The sequence below is a fragment of the Crocuta crocuta genome, unplaced genomic scaffold (assembly GCF_008692635.1).
Source record: "Crocuta crocuta isolate KB4526 unplaced genomic scaffold, BGI_CrCroc_1.0 scaffold93, whole genome shotgun sequence".
NCBI lineage: Eukaryota > Metazoa > Chordata > Mammalia > Carnivora > Hyaenidae > Crocuta > Crocuta crocuta.
Genome location: NW_027529641.1, coordinates 6,933,849 through 6,951,980, shown reverse-complemented (window position 1 = coordinate 6,951,980; position 18,132 = coordinate 6,933,849). Strand labels below are relative to the sequence as shown.

Below are 18,132 nucleotides of genomic sequence, written 5' to 3'. Positions count from 1 at the left end.
TTGTGGCTTATGGTCTTACTGGAAACCCCTTTGGACGGTTTTCAAGGCTGTAATTCATGGTTATATGTTCTGTATTTTTCCCGAGACCACTGCTGGAATCCTGTGTTCACTACATAATGAGTATTTTATTTTTAGATGTGGATCACCTCTTAGGGAGGGAGTCTGTGGGGAAGGTGGGTAATGAACTATTTTTGACATAAATCACAAGTGCCAAAGAAAGTGGTAATATCCGAAGAATAAACAACAGTGACCACCATTCAATTGCAGAGACCGTGTCTGTATCTCCCACAACTTGCCACTTTAAGTTGTGTAATATTTCAAACATTTGGTCAGATTAACAATGAAGTAAGATCCAAAGGATTACCCTAAGCGTGCTTACTTTCTGTCTCTAATTCATTTGATGAAATGAAGGGAACCTGTCAGGCCCAGGAAAACACTTTGCTCTCCAGGACTTTCATTAGAAAACCCCGACTAAGTAACAAGACTAATATTTACTCTATGCAAACATTAGTTGTATGGACACTTTCTTGGCTTTTGTAGCCTTAGCTAAGTTTCTTTTTAAAAAGAGGAAATATATAAAATTTAAAATCCATCCTAGAGGTTTCTTCAAAACCTGTCTCTAGAAATCGCGGCACTTTAATGGATGAACTATGTAGAAAATACTGACAAAGATTCAGGTAGGTTGGGGATACTAGTTGACTCTCTGCCCGCAAAGAATGTAAATAAAAGTAGTGTTTATCATCCAGAGTATTAACATCACCTATCATGTCTTCAACACCCCTTAAAGGCTAGCAGTGTTAGGAGCTTGGGCTTNGAGTGCCTGTACTAGTTTGCATTCCCACAAGCAGTGTTTTCCTTTCCCTGCATACTTTCCAAGACCCCTTTTTTTTTTTTTTTTTTTTTTTAATTCTTTGTTTCTTTCCTTTTCTTAAGCTTCGAAACTAGGGGCAGGGAACAAGGTAAGTGAATTCACGGCTCACTCTCCGAGCTTGCACGTCTCAAACGGCCCCTGCACTGTTTATTCTATATGTGCTCGCTCCTGCTCCTGCCCACATAACGGCGGGAACAAAGGTACAGTGTGAATCGCGAAGACGCGGGGAACGTAGACGGTGAGGTTCGCCTGGCTGGAGGGCAGGGCGTGGGCAGCGGGGTTTACGTGAGGGCAGTCTCAGCAGATGGAACGAGCGGTTCGTGCAGAGGTTGGGGACCAAGAAGCCCCTTTCTTTAAAAATCCCTCCTCAGCTTCACGCTAGCAGTGCCTCCTGCGGATGGGGCCGCCTGGAGGGCACGGCCCGGGGAAGGGGACGCCCCGGGGCCCNGTCCGCGCGACAGGAACTTTCTCTTCGTGGGAGTCATGACCGCCCAGAAATACCTGCAGACCCGCGCCGTGGCCGCCTACAGGTGAGTCCCTGCTCCCCGGGAGCCGCCCCCTGTATCCAGCATCCCCGCGGGCGGCCCTGCCGGTATTCCGTTGGCTTGAGCGTTTGCCCGCTTCCCAGACCCGAAGCTCCGCGGCTGTGTTGGGCGTGGGAAGCAGAGGTCAGAGGCGGAATGGGGAACGCTGCGCACAAGAGCGTGTGCTCTGGGGTCAGGCGGACCGGGGTGGCCCCCGTGGGTGTGGTCCTCAGCCCGACTTTGTGCGAGGAGGCACTTTTTTCCACGTCCCAGCTCTCTTTGTTAAAGGGGTCTGATGGACCATCTCTCTCATAAGGTTATTTGTACAGTATCTGTGGTAGTAGTGACAGTAACGGTTACCGTTCGATTCTCTAAAATATGGAGTCTGTCTAGCTCTTGCAGAGCTAGAGCCGAGGTCAGTTAATCTGGTTAGCGCCCTTCCGTAGCATACTTACAGATTTCCCAAGTGGAGGCACTCCTGTAAACGAAAAGGGCTTCCCACTGCGCCCTCGACCATGCCAGTCTGTTGAGTTACTGCAAAGAGAACCTTGGGAAGAGTAGTTCTTGGCCTATGGTAGATTCGGGGTTAACTATCTCAGTTTAGGGGTGTGTGTGTGTGTGTGTGTGTTATCCAGTATCTGGGTCCGCATTGGCCATATGAGTCATAAAAGTGGCCGGAATCATGTTCAGGATTAACAAAGGGATTAACCAAAGTAATCTTTAGAAGGGCGATGATTTTGGAATGGTCGATTTGTAGTGGAGTGAATTTGAGGTAGAAGAAAAGTGTGGATTCAATAAAGGGATTTAATGGAAGGTCGTATTTGTGAAGTACAGAAATGCTTACTGTGTGGGTAAGATTTGGGATTCATCTGGCCGCAGAACAAACCAATGGAGGGAGGTCCTCTGAGAATGAACTTTGAGAGGAGTCAGTGTTGAGCAAGGCCAAGCTTGTTACTGTTCTTAATTTACAACCAATACCTTTGAAACTTTGGCTTTTGAATTTAGTCCTGGTCTAAATGTTCAGGCATTAGATGTGAGGGGAGGGGCGCCTGGGTGGCTCAGTCGGTTGGGCGTCCAACTTCGGCTCAGGTCATGATCTCACGGTTTGTGGGTTTGAGCCCCGCGTCGGGCTCTGCGCTGACAGCTAGCTCAGAGCCTGGAGCCTGCTTCACATTCTGTGTCTCCCTCTCTCTGACCCTCCCCCCTCATGCTGTCTCTTTCTCTCTCTCTCTCAGAAATAATAAAAAAAAACATTTAGATGTGAGGGGAAAACATATATGGATTTTGTTCCTCTAAGGGAGGAAGTACAGGATTGAGAAAGAAGATAAAAGAGCAATAGAGAATTTGGGCGCTTTCAGAGCATTGATTCTCTGTTCTGCGTGTTTCCATTAGGATCTTGTTTAAAGATCTAGCTTCTGCCAGGAAGTGTCATGAGTGCCTGAAAAGCTTAGATATAGCCACTCAGTATAAATTTAAACTATGATAGTGATTTAGGAACCCACAGATAAAAATTTTCTCCCAGATCGCCCATGAATTATGTGAAATTTTATACAAATTGTGCTTTTTGACAAGAGACATGTCCACATGTGAAATTGAGGATGAGCTGTATAAATTGTTTACGGAATGGCTTTGAAAGTAAATCCACTTGACTGCCATTGGGTGACAAGCCCTGTAAAATCACAACTTTGGAGATGATTACCAAAGCAGTTTGTTCAAATGCTAGATTGCTCACCAAATAACATTTTCACGGGTTCAGAATCAATATATACAAACCAGTAGGGGTCCTGGTACGCCAGCAAATGTAGCGCAAACTTGACCTACCCTTTCTACACTTGGAGAGGATCTTTTCCCTAAGCCCATGCTTGACCCTCTTCCTTTTAGTCTCCTTTAGCAAATCTCCTACCTCATCTTTTTTGGATGTAGGATTTACATCTCACCATTTATTAACTTTCAGACAGTTGAGAGAAAGTAGAAACCCAGTTTGCCCTCTGGCTCCAGGTCTTCCTTTTCTGTGACCACTCTGCCTTTCTGATCAAGGAAACCCTTAGGAGGAAACTACCTGCTCAGGTGTTCTGTCAGTTTCCTGCAGTTAACTCCTCTCTTTTCTCTCCCTGATCTTAAGTCCCATTACTTGAACCTTGGGGGTGGACTTAACTTTCCTGTTCTGGCCAACTGCTTCTCAGCCTGTCAACCCTCTGTTTAGACTGGCTGCAGGAGATGGTACAAGACGATTTTAGTTTTGAAGGACTTTTGGGGAAGGCCTGGATTGGGACCGAGGTTACAGTGTGTAACAAAACTTATGGCTTTGCTGTGCTTTGCAGCCCAGCCTGAAACTCCACACTCCGCTCTTAAAATGGAAATTTCACACACAGTTTGGCATAAAAGTCGGCTTGACTCTTACAGCACTAGGTAGAACTCTCGTTTGGCACTGGTTGTGCTCAGTTTTACATCTCCCCTAAAAGGCACACTCATTCTTTATCTTAAGAAATACACTCATGATTTTAGTTTTTTCTTTTTTTAAATCAAACTATTGTTTGGCTTATCGGTTGAAGGAGATGCCAGCATTTTTAGTAAGTTGACAGTATGGTGTACTTTTATGCGAGGATATTGAAAATATCAGAATTAGGTCTCGGGACTAGTTATTGAGATCCAGGAAGGATCTTAAAAAGCCATTTGGAAATTCAGTGAGATCTGCCTTTCTGCACTAACGTTAGTGCATTTTAATGATGGAACAGCCCCATCATTATAGACTCTTACTTTCCCGATCTGCTAAATGCTTGAAGTGGTGAGAGGGGCCACCAAGGGATATTAGCAGTGCAGTGACAGCTGATAGCAGGCAAGAAACAGATTTTAAAAAGGAGGTAGGAAAAAACTCAAAAGTGTGGTTGGTCAGAGACCCACCAGGGCTAACTTCTTCGATAGGCCCTCAGCAGACACCATAGCCATTAAGTCAGGGAGTGATCCTGGTTTGTAAGAATATTCAGTTACCAGGAGTACCTGGGTGCCTCAGTTGATTAAGCGTTTGACTTCAGCTCGGGTCATGATCTCATGATTCATCAGTTCAAGCCCCATATCAGGCTCTGTGCTGACAGCTCAGAGCCTAGAGTTTGTCTTAGATTCTGTGTCTACCTCTCTCTCTGCCCCTCCCCCAATCTCTAGCTTGTGTTCTCTCTCTCTCTCTCTTTCTCAAAAATAACTAAACATTAAAAAACAATTTTTTTTAAAAAATATTCAGTTATAGGGGCACCTGGGCAGCTAAGTTGGTTAAGTGTCTGACTTATGATTCAGCTCAGGTCCTAATCCTGCAGTTCTTGGGAGTGAGCCCTGTGTCAGGCTCTGTGCTCGGTGGTGCAGAACCTGCATGGAATTCTCTCTCTCCTCTCTCTCTCAAAGTAAATAAACATTAAGAAAATATTCAGTTGCACTTATGATTCATTCCTTCGTTCAACAAATACATGCCTGGCCTCTCTGGGTCCAGACTCTGAGTGTTAAGGACACAATAGTGAAGAGGCTTATTCTCGTGGTGCTTTGCTTCTGTTCTGTTCTAGTGGAAAGGAAGACACTGAAAGGAGGGTTAATGATGGGTACTATGGAGAAAATAAAACAAGGAAAGGGGGGATGGCATCTGGAGAACTTGGTATTTTGGGTGCAGTCTTACCATGGTTGTGTGAATATCATTGATGAGCAAGGGAGGAGAGGGAAGAGCTGGTAAGTTACAAGGCAGGATCCAACTTGGAAGGGAATCAAAGAAGGCCAATAAAAAAAAGTGGACGAGGCCTGATAGTGTCTGGTCTCTTATTCTAGAAAGCCTTTGGAGGGTTTAGACAGGAAAGCATTATGTCCTAAAATATTAGTTGTGCCCATTGTGTGGAGAATGGACTGGAGAGAATCAGGGAGATGTTAGGAGGTGGTTGGAATAGATGTGTGGGTGGCAGGGACTGGTGTGATATCAGTGGAGGTGTGAAGTGGATGGTTCCAGGATATATGCCGGAGGCGAGGTAAAGATGTGCTGACAGAATGCTAGTGAGGAGTAGGGCAAAGAGGAATCACAGCGCCTTCTTGGGTCTTGCCTTGAAGCACAGTGTGAGTGGTTGTATCATTTATTGAGGTGGGGAAAGTGAGTCAACAGGTCTGGTTTTGCATAAGAGAAGTTTGAAGAAAACTCAGACACACAGGCGGAGGAATCCTTAGCTTCATAAATGTAGTGAATTTACAAGGAAATTAAGAAAAGGGACACCTGAGTGGCTCAGTTGGTTAAGTGTCCAACTTCAGCTCAGGTCATGATCTCATGGTTGATGAGTTCAAGCCCACATTGGGCTCTTCGCTGACAGCGCAAAGATTCTTGGGATTCTCTACCCCTCTCCCACTCGCTCTCCTGCTCACTCCCTCTCTCTCTCTAAGTAAACTTAGAATTTAAAAAAAATAAAAAACAAGAAATTAAGGAAAGATTTACATCTGAGGTGGTTACACTGCTGGAGCTCTGAAGCTCTCTTAAACGAAAATTGCCTAAGGGTTCTGTTTAGCTGGGGTTTTACAAATATATAAAGAAACTTGTTTTGACTTCTACTCTACAGAGTATTTGTTTTCTCGGCAATTTCACTTCAGAATGGTACCTTGATTCTTCCAGAGTGATTTGTTAGGCCAGTTAATGACTGATCATTAGAACCCTGCGTTCTTTGGGTCTTTTGTTACTAGCTACAGTTCATATTATTTCCATATTTTATTCTTTGTTCTTAGTTACGGTGTTTGATACATAGAAGTTCATGTAGTTCAGTCTTCACCTTTCTGATTTTAGGGTCTCTCCCCTCTGCCCATCTCAAGCTCAGAAGGTTATTGCCCTGGAGCTATTTTTAAAAGCAACTTTTTTTTTTTTAATTGCCGAAGGGGTAGAAATCATCTCAATACCATTTCCACCCCCCCTTCCCCAATAGTACATTGTTTCAGTACCATCTGTTGAATAATCTCCCATTTCCCTACCAATATGAACTGCCATCTTCATCATACTCAGAATTCCTGGGTATGTTTTTGGAGTTCTCATTCTGTTCCACTGATCTTTTTCTCTGTTCTTGTGCCAGTACCACCCATTGAAATTATTGGAAGTCGAATAATTTCTTAATATCCGGTAGACAAGTTCCTCTTTGTTCCTCTTCTGTTTCAAGCATTTCTTGGCTACACTTACCTGTTCTTGCTGGGAGAGTTTTGATACCTTTTGGGTTTTCTTTTTAATTAATGGTTTGATAAAAAAGAAAAAAAAAACCATGCATACTTTGCTTTTTAGTCCTTTCTTATGCCCAGAACGCTAAGCTAATCCAACACCTTTTATTTGTTTTGATTCTTACCTCCCCTGGGCTGAAGATGGGGAACTGTTTTGTTCTTTCTTTACTTTCTCAGAGGAAAGAGGTGGATGGTTTCCCTTCTTTGCCCTGGGAGTGATAAAGGGCACCATTAAAGATTAGCATCAGTCTGTAGGGAACTGTGGGAAGAAAGTTTGAGAAACACTAGCTGTAGATACAGGAATCTTGTTGCAAGATGTTGTTATACCAGTTAATGGCCTCTTCCTAATGCTTTCAGTGAAGGCATGCTGTTCTTTTACCAACCTTAATGAGCAAACCTCAGGGTTCCTTTCCTTATTCTTGAACCCAGTAAACTGTGCTTATCTTGAGACAGTTTAGAGCAATACTTTCTTTCTCAGATAGAATTCAGTTTGGCAAAAATTTCCTGACTGCCTCTATAATCCAAATAATCAACCTGTAAATGAACTTTCGGAGCACACCCCATTTCACACTGTGAATTGCCTGTGTAAGATGACCGGTGGAATACGTGGTCCCGAAAAAGAGTTTAGTTTTCTATGCCATCGTTTCAGAGCTCGATGCCCTCAAATAGTCAGAATGTTCCAAGGAAGGATAGCTGTGGACAGAAGATGATACGGGGTTGTATTTTCACTTCCCCTGTCCGTTCATTAAGTTGCTCTTTATTGAAAACAGATTAATACTCTATTCTTTCAGGGTTTGTCATCCAGGGAAGGAAATAAATGGTAATACTGCATGATAAGAGCTCACTGAGTATCTGGGCTAACTGGGGTGGGAACACAGGAGAAAGAGGCCTGCGCTGATTTATGAAGGGGATCAGGAAAGGCCTCACCCACACTCCTGCCCCCTTTTCCTCACTTAATCTTTTTTTTTTATTTATTTTTTTAATGTTTTATTTATTTCTAGGAGAGAGAGAGACAGCGTGAGCAGGGGAGGGTCAGAGAGAGAGGGAGTCACAGACTGAAACAGGCTCCAGGCTCTGAGCTGGCAGTCGGCACAGAGCCCGACGCGGGGCCCGAACCCACGAACCGTGAGATCATGACCTAAGCGAAAGTCGGATGCTTAACCGATTAAGCCACCCAGGCGCCCCATTCCTCACTTAATCTTGAAGGATGACTAGGAATGTTTGAGGCAGAGACAACAGATTCCCAGAAATGCGGAATAGCAGGAAGTAGTACGGGAATGAAGAGATTGTTCATTTTGAGGCTGAGATCTGAAATCTGGCATTTCCTTTAGAATTTTTCAAAGGGACTTAAAGATGTGCTTGAAGATGTATGTAGGGGTTGGAAATTTCAGGTATCTTTGGTGTCCTTCATGAGGAACTGTGGACATAATTGGTTTCCCTTGGTTTATCCGTACCGTGACCTGTCTCTTTAGCCACAAAAAATGATGGGGCTGACCTATGTTGACTGAAATGAAGGATGATTCACAATATATTTAAATTAAGCAAGAGTAGGTTATAAAATTGTATGCCTGGTATGAGATTCATTTTTGCTTAAAATCAAACAAAATAATCTATGTTTGTGTAGCATAGAAAAGAAAGTGTGAAAGCATCTACATACAACAATGCCAATGAGTTTTCATACTCTCCTTGGCCCTCTTCTGTACTTCTGAGTTTTTCTACAATGAGCAATTATTTTGTAATAAAGCTACAGAACTACAGCTTAAAAAAAGAGAAGAGGAAGAGAGGGAGGAGGGGAGAGCCCTTGGAAGGAAATTGGGAGTGCAGTTTCTGGGAGTTAGGTTAGAGGGCACTTTTGTTTCCTCAAGCAACAGTTAATCCTGCCCTGATAAAGTGTTTATTTGGTTACTATAACTGTATTTTCTTCAGTTACTCTGACTTCCCAGGTCTCTGGGGTACTTGGGAGAATTGGGTGACAGCATCTTTAACGTGAGGGCCCCTGGCTTCCATATCTGGTGGATGTCAATATCAGTGTCTCTATCTGCCCACATCTGTTGTAGATGGGGGTGGAATTAGGAGGAATAAGAACCTTAGTTATGATTTACAAGTCGTGAAATTGTCCATCCACTTACCTTAATTCAGTGTCCTTTCTGAAGCATTTATAGTGATGGTATTTGTTCTTTAGCTGAAGACCTTGGTTTGTGGATGATTAAAAAAATATGGTGCGGACTGCTCTGATTTGATGTCAATCCTAGGCTTGCAAACCCAAAACCTGAGGATTACTGGAAATGGAGTTATTAATGCCATTAAAATGATTGCTTTGTAAGTAGAACCAAGGTGTGAAGGTGGCTTTTGTGTTGGGGTTTCCTGTCTCTTTCCAACCTGATGCGGGAAAATGATCGGGCAGGATTTACAGTAGCGAAGGGACCACATGGAAGGAGGGTTTCAGAAGCTACCATTTGAGTAGAGTCTTCTGATGTTCAGTTAAATCCAGCTTAGACTCTGAAGAGGTATCCTCAACAGGCAAGTTTCTGCCGGGCAGACACAGTGGAAGTGACTTTTAAGTCTGCTCCCCGTATCTGTGATGACTGTTTACTCAGCCTTATCAGCGGAGTAAGGTCTGCAAAGGGAATGTGGGTGCTACCCTGGAAATAAGTGTGCCGGATGAAAAAGCCAGTAGCTGGCCAGAAGAGGCTTTATAGTCAGACCCCTTTTGCGTTCTGGCTTCCACATTTATTAGCCTTGTGATCTTGGACGAATTATTTACCTGGCCCTGAGCCTCAGTCTCCTCATCTGTAATATATGGGTGACAGTACCACACATACCTCATTGAACTCTCATAGACTGCGTTTCTTTCTTTTTTCAAAAGTTTATTTTGAGAGAAAGAGAGAGAGTGTGCATGCGCCCGCGCCCAAGTAGGGGAGGGCCAGAGACAGAGAGAATGCCAAACAGGCTCTGAACTGATGGGCAGCATGGAGCCTGAGGCGGGGCTTGAACCCAGGAACCATGAGTTCATGACCCAAGCAGAAGCCGAGTTGGGCGCCCAACTGATTGAGCCACCCAGGCGCCCCAATAGGCTGAGTGTCAAATGCCCTCAGCATAGTATACCGCACTAAACTGCTGGGTTGAAGGGTGGTTGTGGGCTGCTGTTAAGTGAGTTCGATACCAGGAAGTGCCTTGATAGCAGGAAGACTGAGCAAGGAGGTGGGCCAAAATAGGTTCAGGGTGGTTTTATTGTTTGCATTAAGCAACACTTTTTGCTGCTGTTGTTTGTTTGTTTTGCTTAGAATTAAATTTGAAAATGAGTTTTTTCCATGCATGATTAAGAATTAGTTGCATATTTATACTTCTCAGTGCACAACAGCAAAATAGAAACTATATAAGGTAGCTCACCGTATTTGAAGCTTTGGAAATGCATCATTAGATCAGAATTTGCCTTCTGTTACTAGCACTCCAAATTTTGATTCTTAGGTTCCAAAGAGGGCGTTTTGTGGTCTGTACTGATGAGCATTCTTATTGTTTGCTGTGAGCCTGGCCTCAAAGGGCAGGTTGCTGTTAGCTCTTAATACTTTGGAGCTGCCTCCTGGGCTAGTGCCCAGGCCATTGTGGAGGTGGAAGCTGTAATCCACCCGCCAACAGCTTTATTGAAGGAGAAAAAAAAGTCTCCATACTGCTTGCTTTCACCTTTACTCTACTTTTTAAGGATTAATGGTAAAGAGTATAATTTGATTTCAAAACATATTTTTCTCACCATTTGTGATTGCTGTTCTATTTCCCCATGTAATTCCGAAAAGAATTGAGATTGCTCACGTCATAAGGTTGTGCAATAAGATCGCTAAAGGCTTTAAAAGAGGAAGCCATATATCCGGAAAGCACATAGAGGAAGAGAGGCCTGTGGCTAAGGATGCTGATTGCAGAACTGGCTTACCAGAACAGAGCTGAGATAATGGACTGAATAATGCTAGCAGCCTCCTATCAGAAGGCATTCCTTCACTTCAAACAGAGCCATCACTTGGTACCCTTGGAAGACTTCTGAGTTCAAGCCTGATCAGGTTGAAGTGCATGGCTTCCCTGACTGGTGGCATAGAACTGTCCCCCATGTACTTTTTTGAGAGGATCAGCTGAGACTGCTTGCTGCTCCATCAGACTTGCCTTCCTGTGAAGATGCTCAGTGCATTTGCACTGCTCTGTCTACCGTGGGCCCTGGGGCAGAAGTTTCTGTCAGGTCTCAGTATCTAGAATAGTTACCTCCCTTAACCCTGAGCAGTGGGACACAATCCTGCAACTTCTCTTGGTCACCTGCTGGAAGGCGTACAGCTGATTTGGGCCCACCTTTAGCAGATGTAGAGACCACATTGATGGCAGTGGGTCTCCCCACACGGGCTCCCTTGTTCTAGTTGGCATCTTCTCAGAGGACTTCCCCTGGTTCAGTGTTTCCTGTGGGCACAGTGCTGAGCAGGGAGTCCGTCCCAGGGGTTTGCCTTCCCTGGTTCAGGTACCACTTTCCTGCCTTGCTCTCACTTACCTACTTTTATTTTCTTCAGCCACATTTTCTTGTGTATGTTTTCGTACCGTATGCCTTTTGATTAAGTTAGCTGAAATCTTCTCTGTAATGGAAGAATAGAAATACATACATTCAATTCCTATTATCCGTCAGTTCTACAAGGGGGAAAACTGTGTTCTCCCTTCCTTCCATGACTCCAAGTTCTGAGATGATTTGATCATAAGTCCTTTCAAATGTATCAGTGTAACTGTCGGACAGTGTATTTAAACATGATTTTGGGGAAATCACAGAAGAGCTCTTTTTTTTAATAAGAATTACTATAGCTATTCAAATCAGAAAATGTGAAAGAAAGTACTTAGTCTTACTCCATTTTTCTTTTCATTTTTGTCCACTGGATAGAATAGAAAAATGTTTATTATAAAAGTAGAATTTTCTGTTGTCACATCTTTTCATTTCTTTGGATGCTTTTTAGCTTAAAGCTTTTCTCCAGATTAAAAAAAAAAATTTCCCCCACTTCTAAGTATACCTTTCTGCTGCAGAAAATTTTAGAAATGTAGAAAACATGAAGAAAATTAAATTTCTTCTGATCCTCCAACCACAGATAACCGTAGTAAGCACTTTGGAGTAAAATTGTAAAATATTTTATTTTTGTACATGTACTTTTGTTCCGTTACTAATCCACATCATAAGTATATACTTTTGCCCGCTTTTTACCCATGGATTACGAATGTGTACTTAGGACAGGAGTCATGCAATAGATGGCAATTTTATACAAAAATGTATTTTATATAGTTTTTCTTAAAACGATAACTGAATAGAACTATATGAAGTCCTAAGACAGCAAAGGTAACCCTTAGCGAAGCTAATTGTTGTCTGGCTGCATTACTTAACTGTGATTTCATTTGGAGGCATAGCATTTAGAAGCCTGGAGAAGGCTGATAGCTTGCTCGGCTCTCTCAGATTTCAGTTGTCTTATCTGTGCTTTAGTAAGAGGTGGTTATCAGTCCACTGGAACTTGAGCTTACTGGCAAGGGCCTCTGCAAACGTTCTGTGGTTTCAATCAAATGAGAGCTCTTTGCTCCCAGTAACAAACGTGTCTAATGCAAAGTTGACATTTGCTTATGAAAATTAAGGAACTCGATTTGACCTGGTTCCCTCACGGAAGGCAGGCCAGCTTGCTGCTTGAGCAGCATGCTTCCTTCACTTCTTAGCCTTTATTGAAGGCACCCCCTCCCCCCTCCCCCCTATTTCCCCAGGATGGTGAATCATGATCTCCATTCCAGAAGCCTTCAGCTGGACGGAGCTCTTGAAGCCAAAGGTACCCTAAATGAAAATGATCATCATTTCTTAAGATTGGAGGATTTACAGAAATTCGTTTTGAGAGCTTTCCCTCAAACCACCGTCATTTAGAACAGAAAAGGGCAGCTTGAGGTTTTTCCCTAGGTTACCTAAAAAGGAAAAGATAATAATTGGGTGGAGTTACCATAAAACTGCAGAGAGGCTTTTAAGGATGGTTTGAGGTTAGATTGTCTGTTTTTAAAATTAATTGGTTTCTCTTCTTAGACAAATTACACGATTTCAAGTCACAGTTCGGGCATTAATTGCCTTAGAGCCCGTTGTACCATCAGTGCGTCCTCCGCATGCTCTGTCTGCCAGGGGCACGGGGGCTGCGGGGCCAGACGTAAAGGAGTTTCGATCCTCAGTCTCCTATGAAGGATTCCTGTGTTCAGAAGTGAAAACACTTTCAAAAGTTAAAGTCTCGTTAGACTTCTTTCCTGATGTCTGAGGTGGACAGTTAAACAGAATTCTAATAGCTGGCCTGAGTGTCAGGTTTTTAACCAGCAATGTGAGAAGTGACATTTTCCATAATGCCTTCGTGCTGGTGTGTGATCCTGTGATGGACTGTTCCAGATTCAGCCCACACTCCTTGTGTCCTTCATTTTCTCTCTCACTGTCTTACTTGTAAACTCCCGTCTTCCTCAATAAGTCATACTCCTATAATGCTTACTGCATGCCGGGCTGACTTCTAAGCACTTCAGATAGAAGGATCCACTGACCCTCACAACAGCCCTATAAGGCAGGTGCCATTATTATCCCCCAGCTCACAGATAAGGAAAGGGAGGCACAGAGTGGCTTACACAAAGTGGGGCCAGGATTGTCACCTCACAAGCCTGATTCCAGAGCCCGGCCTCTTAACCATGTCACAACGTGTTGTGTCTTGAGTAGGTTCTTCCTTTGAAGTCGGGTATTGTCTTCTTACTCACACCATGTCTCAAATAATGTCATGGTGCTTTAATATCTTAATGGCTTCTGGGCTCACCCAGCCCCAGTACTTTAGTAGTCACTGTTTTGAACTTGGTCTGCTTTTTTAATTACATTTTAGTTCAGAAGCAATTGGGTAGAAACTGAAGTTGATTTTATTCACTATCCATGTGTAATCAGTTATGAGGTAATACAGACTCTTTAGCTTTAAACTACATTTCAGAAGTACCATGAATGGTAGTGTATTTGAGGGGCGCCTGGGTGGCTTAGTTGGTTAAGCGTCCAACTTTCGCTTAGGTCATGATCTCGCGGTTCGTGGGTTCGAGCCCCGTGTCAGGCTCTGTGCTGACTGCCAGCTCAGAGCCTGGAGCCTGTTTCAGTCTGTGACTCCCTCTCTCTCTGACCCTCCCCTGCTCACGCTGTCTCTCTCTCTCCTAGAAATAAATAAAACATTAAAAAAACTAAAAAAAAATGGTAGTGTATTTGAACTCCAGCAGGCCTGTGAATTTTACCTCTTAATATTCTTTTCTGGTTGTGGTTTGATTAAATTGGATTCTTTCTGCACGTAGGAATGGCAGGAAATGGTAGAGTCTTATGGAAAGTGACTTGGAGATGTCTCAGACAGAAATGATTTCTGCCCTTTTTTGTATGTGTGCATGTACACTCACACACACACACCACTTTAAGTCACTTTTTTTTTAATGCAGGTGAGCAGTATTTATTGACTTGTTATGTGCCACCACTGAAATTAATTACTTTTTCAAAGAATTGATGTGACTCCCAAACAAAAATCATTTCTGCTAAAGGAAGGAATCAGGGACTTTTTGACCTGGATTGGGGGGGGCGGGCAGGAATCCTCTTAGTACATCTCATTGTCAGCCACTTCCTGGGGTTGAGAAGTCCTCTCCCCTCTAGATTACCATGTCAGAAGGGTGTCTTTTGGTTGTTCTACATTCTGTGTAGGCTGTAGTTCAGTCTCATTTTTAAATAGACTTGTCTCTTTATGGAAAGGGTTGGTTTCTCCTTAAATTAGTTGCTCTATTCCTGCCATGTTTACTTTTCATCCTTTCTTTTGGGAGCTTATCCTTTGTGAAAATGGAAATACAGCATCTCTAGTCCCATCGTGTACCATATATGCTGAGCTTTGTAAATGGCATAAGACTCCATAGGTCCATTTTAAATCCACAGACGTTAAGGGAAATACACTACTACTGCTGTCTTACATCATTCCAAGATGCACATTTCCCGTCACTTTTTAACATCTCTGAAATCAGGATGCATTTTACAGTTGCTGGCATTATATGATTATGATCAGGATAATCATATTATCCTGTTTTCTTTGTTATCAGTACAGAAAACAATGGTGTATCTTACAGCTGACTTCCTTGCTTTGATGAAAGACGATATATATTTAATCCTTGGAATTTTTGAGAAGCATGTTTGACAGGTTCATTGAATTCCTCCTCTGCTTGAATGAGAGAAGTTTGAAGTCATTTTGTATTCCTTCTATTTGGGTTAAGAGAATTAAAAGCCAGTAATTGCTTTTTTAAGTAATTCATTGCAGATTGTTTTTAAAATTACAAAAATAATACTATGCTTTAGGAATTTAGTTTTGCAGATGAAAAAGTTCTGGAGACGAATAGTGGTGATGTTGAAGAACAGTGTGAATGTGTTCAGTACCACTGAACAGTAATACTTAAAAAATGGTGAAAATGGTAAATTTCAAGTTATGTATATTTTATCACAGTTAAAATTCCTCCCCCCCCCATAATATCATGCTTATAAAAACTTCCATCCATTTGGAGATACACAGTATATAAAGAGAAAGCTCTTTATCTTCTCCCCAACCCCTCCCTGTTCCCCTACTTCTGTACCTCTTCTCAGGGGCTTGGTGTAGGTCTTCTTCAAGTATTTCTCCCCCTGACACCTTCCATGTAAGATGTGTGGTTTTCATTGACCCTTCAAGTTCACTTTTCACTATAATACATATAATTGTAATGGAAAAGTAAAATAAAAATGTATTGGGGAGACTATTACCAGGGAACGGGTCCTTTTTTGATCTTATTAAGGCTCAATTGACTGCTTCGTTTATATTCTGCAATGTTTTTCCTAGAAGTAGTCCGTATAAATGCATATTTGTAGCTGGACTGCTTCAGCTCTTACTACATGTAATGAAAAAGGCATAAGGAAAGATGGAACATGATGGCCTTAAATCAGTCATGCAACAGCAGGATTCTTTGTTTCCTTCTCGTTTATTACCAGTCTCTCCTCGGATGATGGGACGTGCAGTTACCCTTGATACCCCTGTCCAGGCTGCTGTGGCCGTTCCCACCGGGTGCCCCAGCCCTCCCCTCCACCCCTGAGACTGCAGAATACACAGTGTTCATCCGCTTCTGCTCTGTCTCCTACCTTTGCTGCATCCTGCATCTGTAGCTCATCCTTGACATTCACCCCGTCTCCAGGAAGCATTCTCTGCACTGTGTGTCTAGTTTGTGATCTTTCTGTATGTATGCTCTTGAAGACTGTGTGCCTTTCCTCAGAGCGCTTGTTTTGGGTCTTAATAACATGTATATTTGTGTGCGACTCCTTTGATAAACGTCTGTCTCTCCTGATGACCGCTCTTTGAGTCGGTGTCTGTGTTTTGCTCACCCTGCCTCCCTTGGCTTAGCACATGCTTAGCACTTGATGTGCATCCAAAGAAACTTTGTTGAATGAAGAATTTGATTTTTAATTGTCTTCTGGAGTGGAGGAGTTTATAGGTAGGAAGTTGATAGTATCAGAAAATTAACCTGAATGTCTAGACCTTGGTGCTCCGGCATTTTGGTTTTCAGCCACAGCTTAAAACTTAGTTACCCTGGAAATATTTTAACACTTCATTGATCTTTTTGTGGTGCGATTCTTTTGAAAATGAACTTGGGCCTTGAAATACCCCATATTCTGGGCTTCTTTTAAGGGGAAGCAAACAGATCAGATAGCTTTCTGTCATTCCTTCTGAATACACAGTGATTCAGCATGAGTAGATACGTCGATTTCTAGAAATGAGAATCTTGGAATAAACTGTTCTCTCACTGATACTTATTTTAATTCCAGAACATGGTCCAAGACAATTCCTGGGAAAGTCGAATTCTTCTCTAGTGAGGGTTCAGACACCTCAATACCAATTCCGATAGTGCCGCTACGGGGCGTGGACGACTCCTACCCACCCCAGAAGAAGTCTTTCATGATGCTCAAGTACATGCATGACCACTACCTGGACAAGTATGAATGGTTTATGAGAGCAGATGATGACGTATATATCAAAGGAGACCGTCTGGAGAATTTTCTGAGGAGTTTGAATAGCAGTGAGCCCCTCTTTCTCGGGCAGACAGGACTGGGCACCACGGAAGAGATGGGGAAGCTGGCCCTGGAACCCGGTGAGAACTTCTGCATGGGGGGGCCCGGTGTGATCATGAGCCGGGAGGTTCTCCGGAGAATGGTACCACACATTGGAAAGTGTCTCCGGGAAATGTACACGACTCACGAGGACGTGGAGGTGGGAAGATGTGTCCGGAGGTTTGCCGGGGTGCAGTGTGTCTGGTCTTATGAGGTAAGAACAGAAGAAAAAAAATCTGTTAATATCGTCGTCAGTTCTGAACCAATTGTAGGAAACTAGTGATAATATCTTCCCTAAGGCTCAAAGTTGGTATTAAGTTATTACACATTTTTACCTTAGTTTTTTAAATTTGAATTCCCCCTTAGTATCTCAGTCTTTGTTTTTAGGACAAACCTATACTTTTGTCCTCATACCTTAGTTAATAAATGATGGCATTTGGAGCCCAGAGGAGCGGTATGGTTCACTGTAGGTCACAGTGATATTTTCATGGTTATCCGGAAAATTCATTTAATCTGACTGTCGCTGAATCAGCAGATTTGATTGCGGTTGTATTAACTTTCCCTGTCCCTGTTCTCCCAAAGGCCTGCCTTTTTTCTTGTCATGTGTTGACCCACACAATTTTGAAACTTAACATGTTTAGAATTGATAAAATGAGTAATGATGTAAAAAAAAAAAAAATGCCAGTATCATTTGGCTTTGCATTTATTTTAAACCTTGACTTTTTAGACCTTTATTTATAGTCTGTAAGTTTGCAGTAAGGTGGTTCCTTTGAGAATAGTTGGTAGGCAATCTCTGAGTTATCTGGACACACAGATGTGATTATTTTGTAGGAAGTCTACTTGTAGATTATTTTCTCTTTATTTTTTTATTTTTTATTTTTTTAATGTTTTATTTATTTCTAGGAGAGAGAGAGAGAGACAGCGTGAGCAGGGGAGGGTCAGAGAGAGAGGGAATCACAGACTCTGAAACAGGCTCCAGGCTCTGAGCTGGCAGTCAGCACAGAGCCCGACGCGGGGCTCGAACCCACGAACCGCGAGATCATGACCCAAGCGAAAGTCGGATGCTCAACCGACTAAGCCACCCAGGCGCCCCAATTATTTTCTCTTTAAATGCTCTTGAGAACATGAGTTAGCTTTTGACTTTTCTCTGTTTTTATTGGCAGATGTGCATCTCTTGCCTGCAGTTACAGGATCTGATATTAGTCAGAATGGAAAAAGTTATTTAGGTTGTGTTGTGTTTAGATTGATGAATTACTGATAGTTGTGATGAACAGAGGGAATTTTCTAGACCTCTGCCCAAGAAAAAGAAACATGCTTTCTGATGTGAACTGTTAGCTTTTGTTATGAGTTAATTTTCTCAAGTGCTTGATTAAAGAAATCATACTCCT

The 18,132-nt window shown here is 42.7% G+C and overlaps 1 protein-coding gene across 2 annotated transcripts in view; it reads left to right on the top strand.

Annotated features, from left to right (window-relative positions):
* The first annotated feature begins 1,325 nt into the window (after nucleotides 1-1,325).
* The window catches only part of CHSY1 (chondroitin sulfate synthase 1), a 72,615-nt gene continuing 55,808 nt past the window's right edge, over nucleotides 1,326-18,132 (top strand). The window contains exons 1-3 of one of the 2 annotated variants that reach the window (XM_077762398.1): nucleotides 1,339-1,401; nucleotides 12,367-12,428; nucleotides 16,463-16,958. In XM_077762398.1, coding sequence (XP_077618524.1) covers nucleotides 16,593-16,958 — 366 coding nt within the window. In that variant the 5' untranslated portion in view covers nucleotides 1,339-1,401; nucleotides 12,367-12,428; nucleotides 16,463-16,592. Of the gene's footprint in view, nucleotides 1,402-12,366; nucleotides 12,429-16,462; nucleotides 16,959-18,132 lie in introns of both variants that reach the window. The other variant, XM_077762397.1, reaches the window with a different exon arrangement.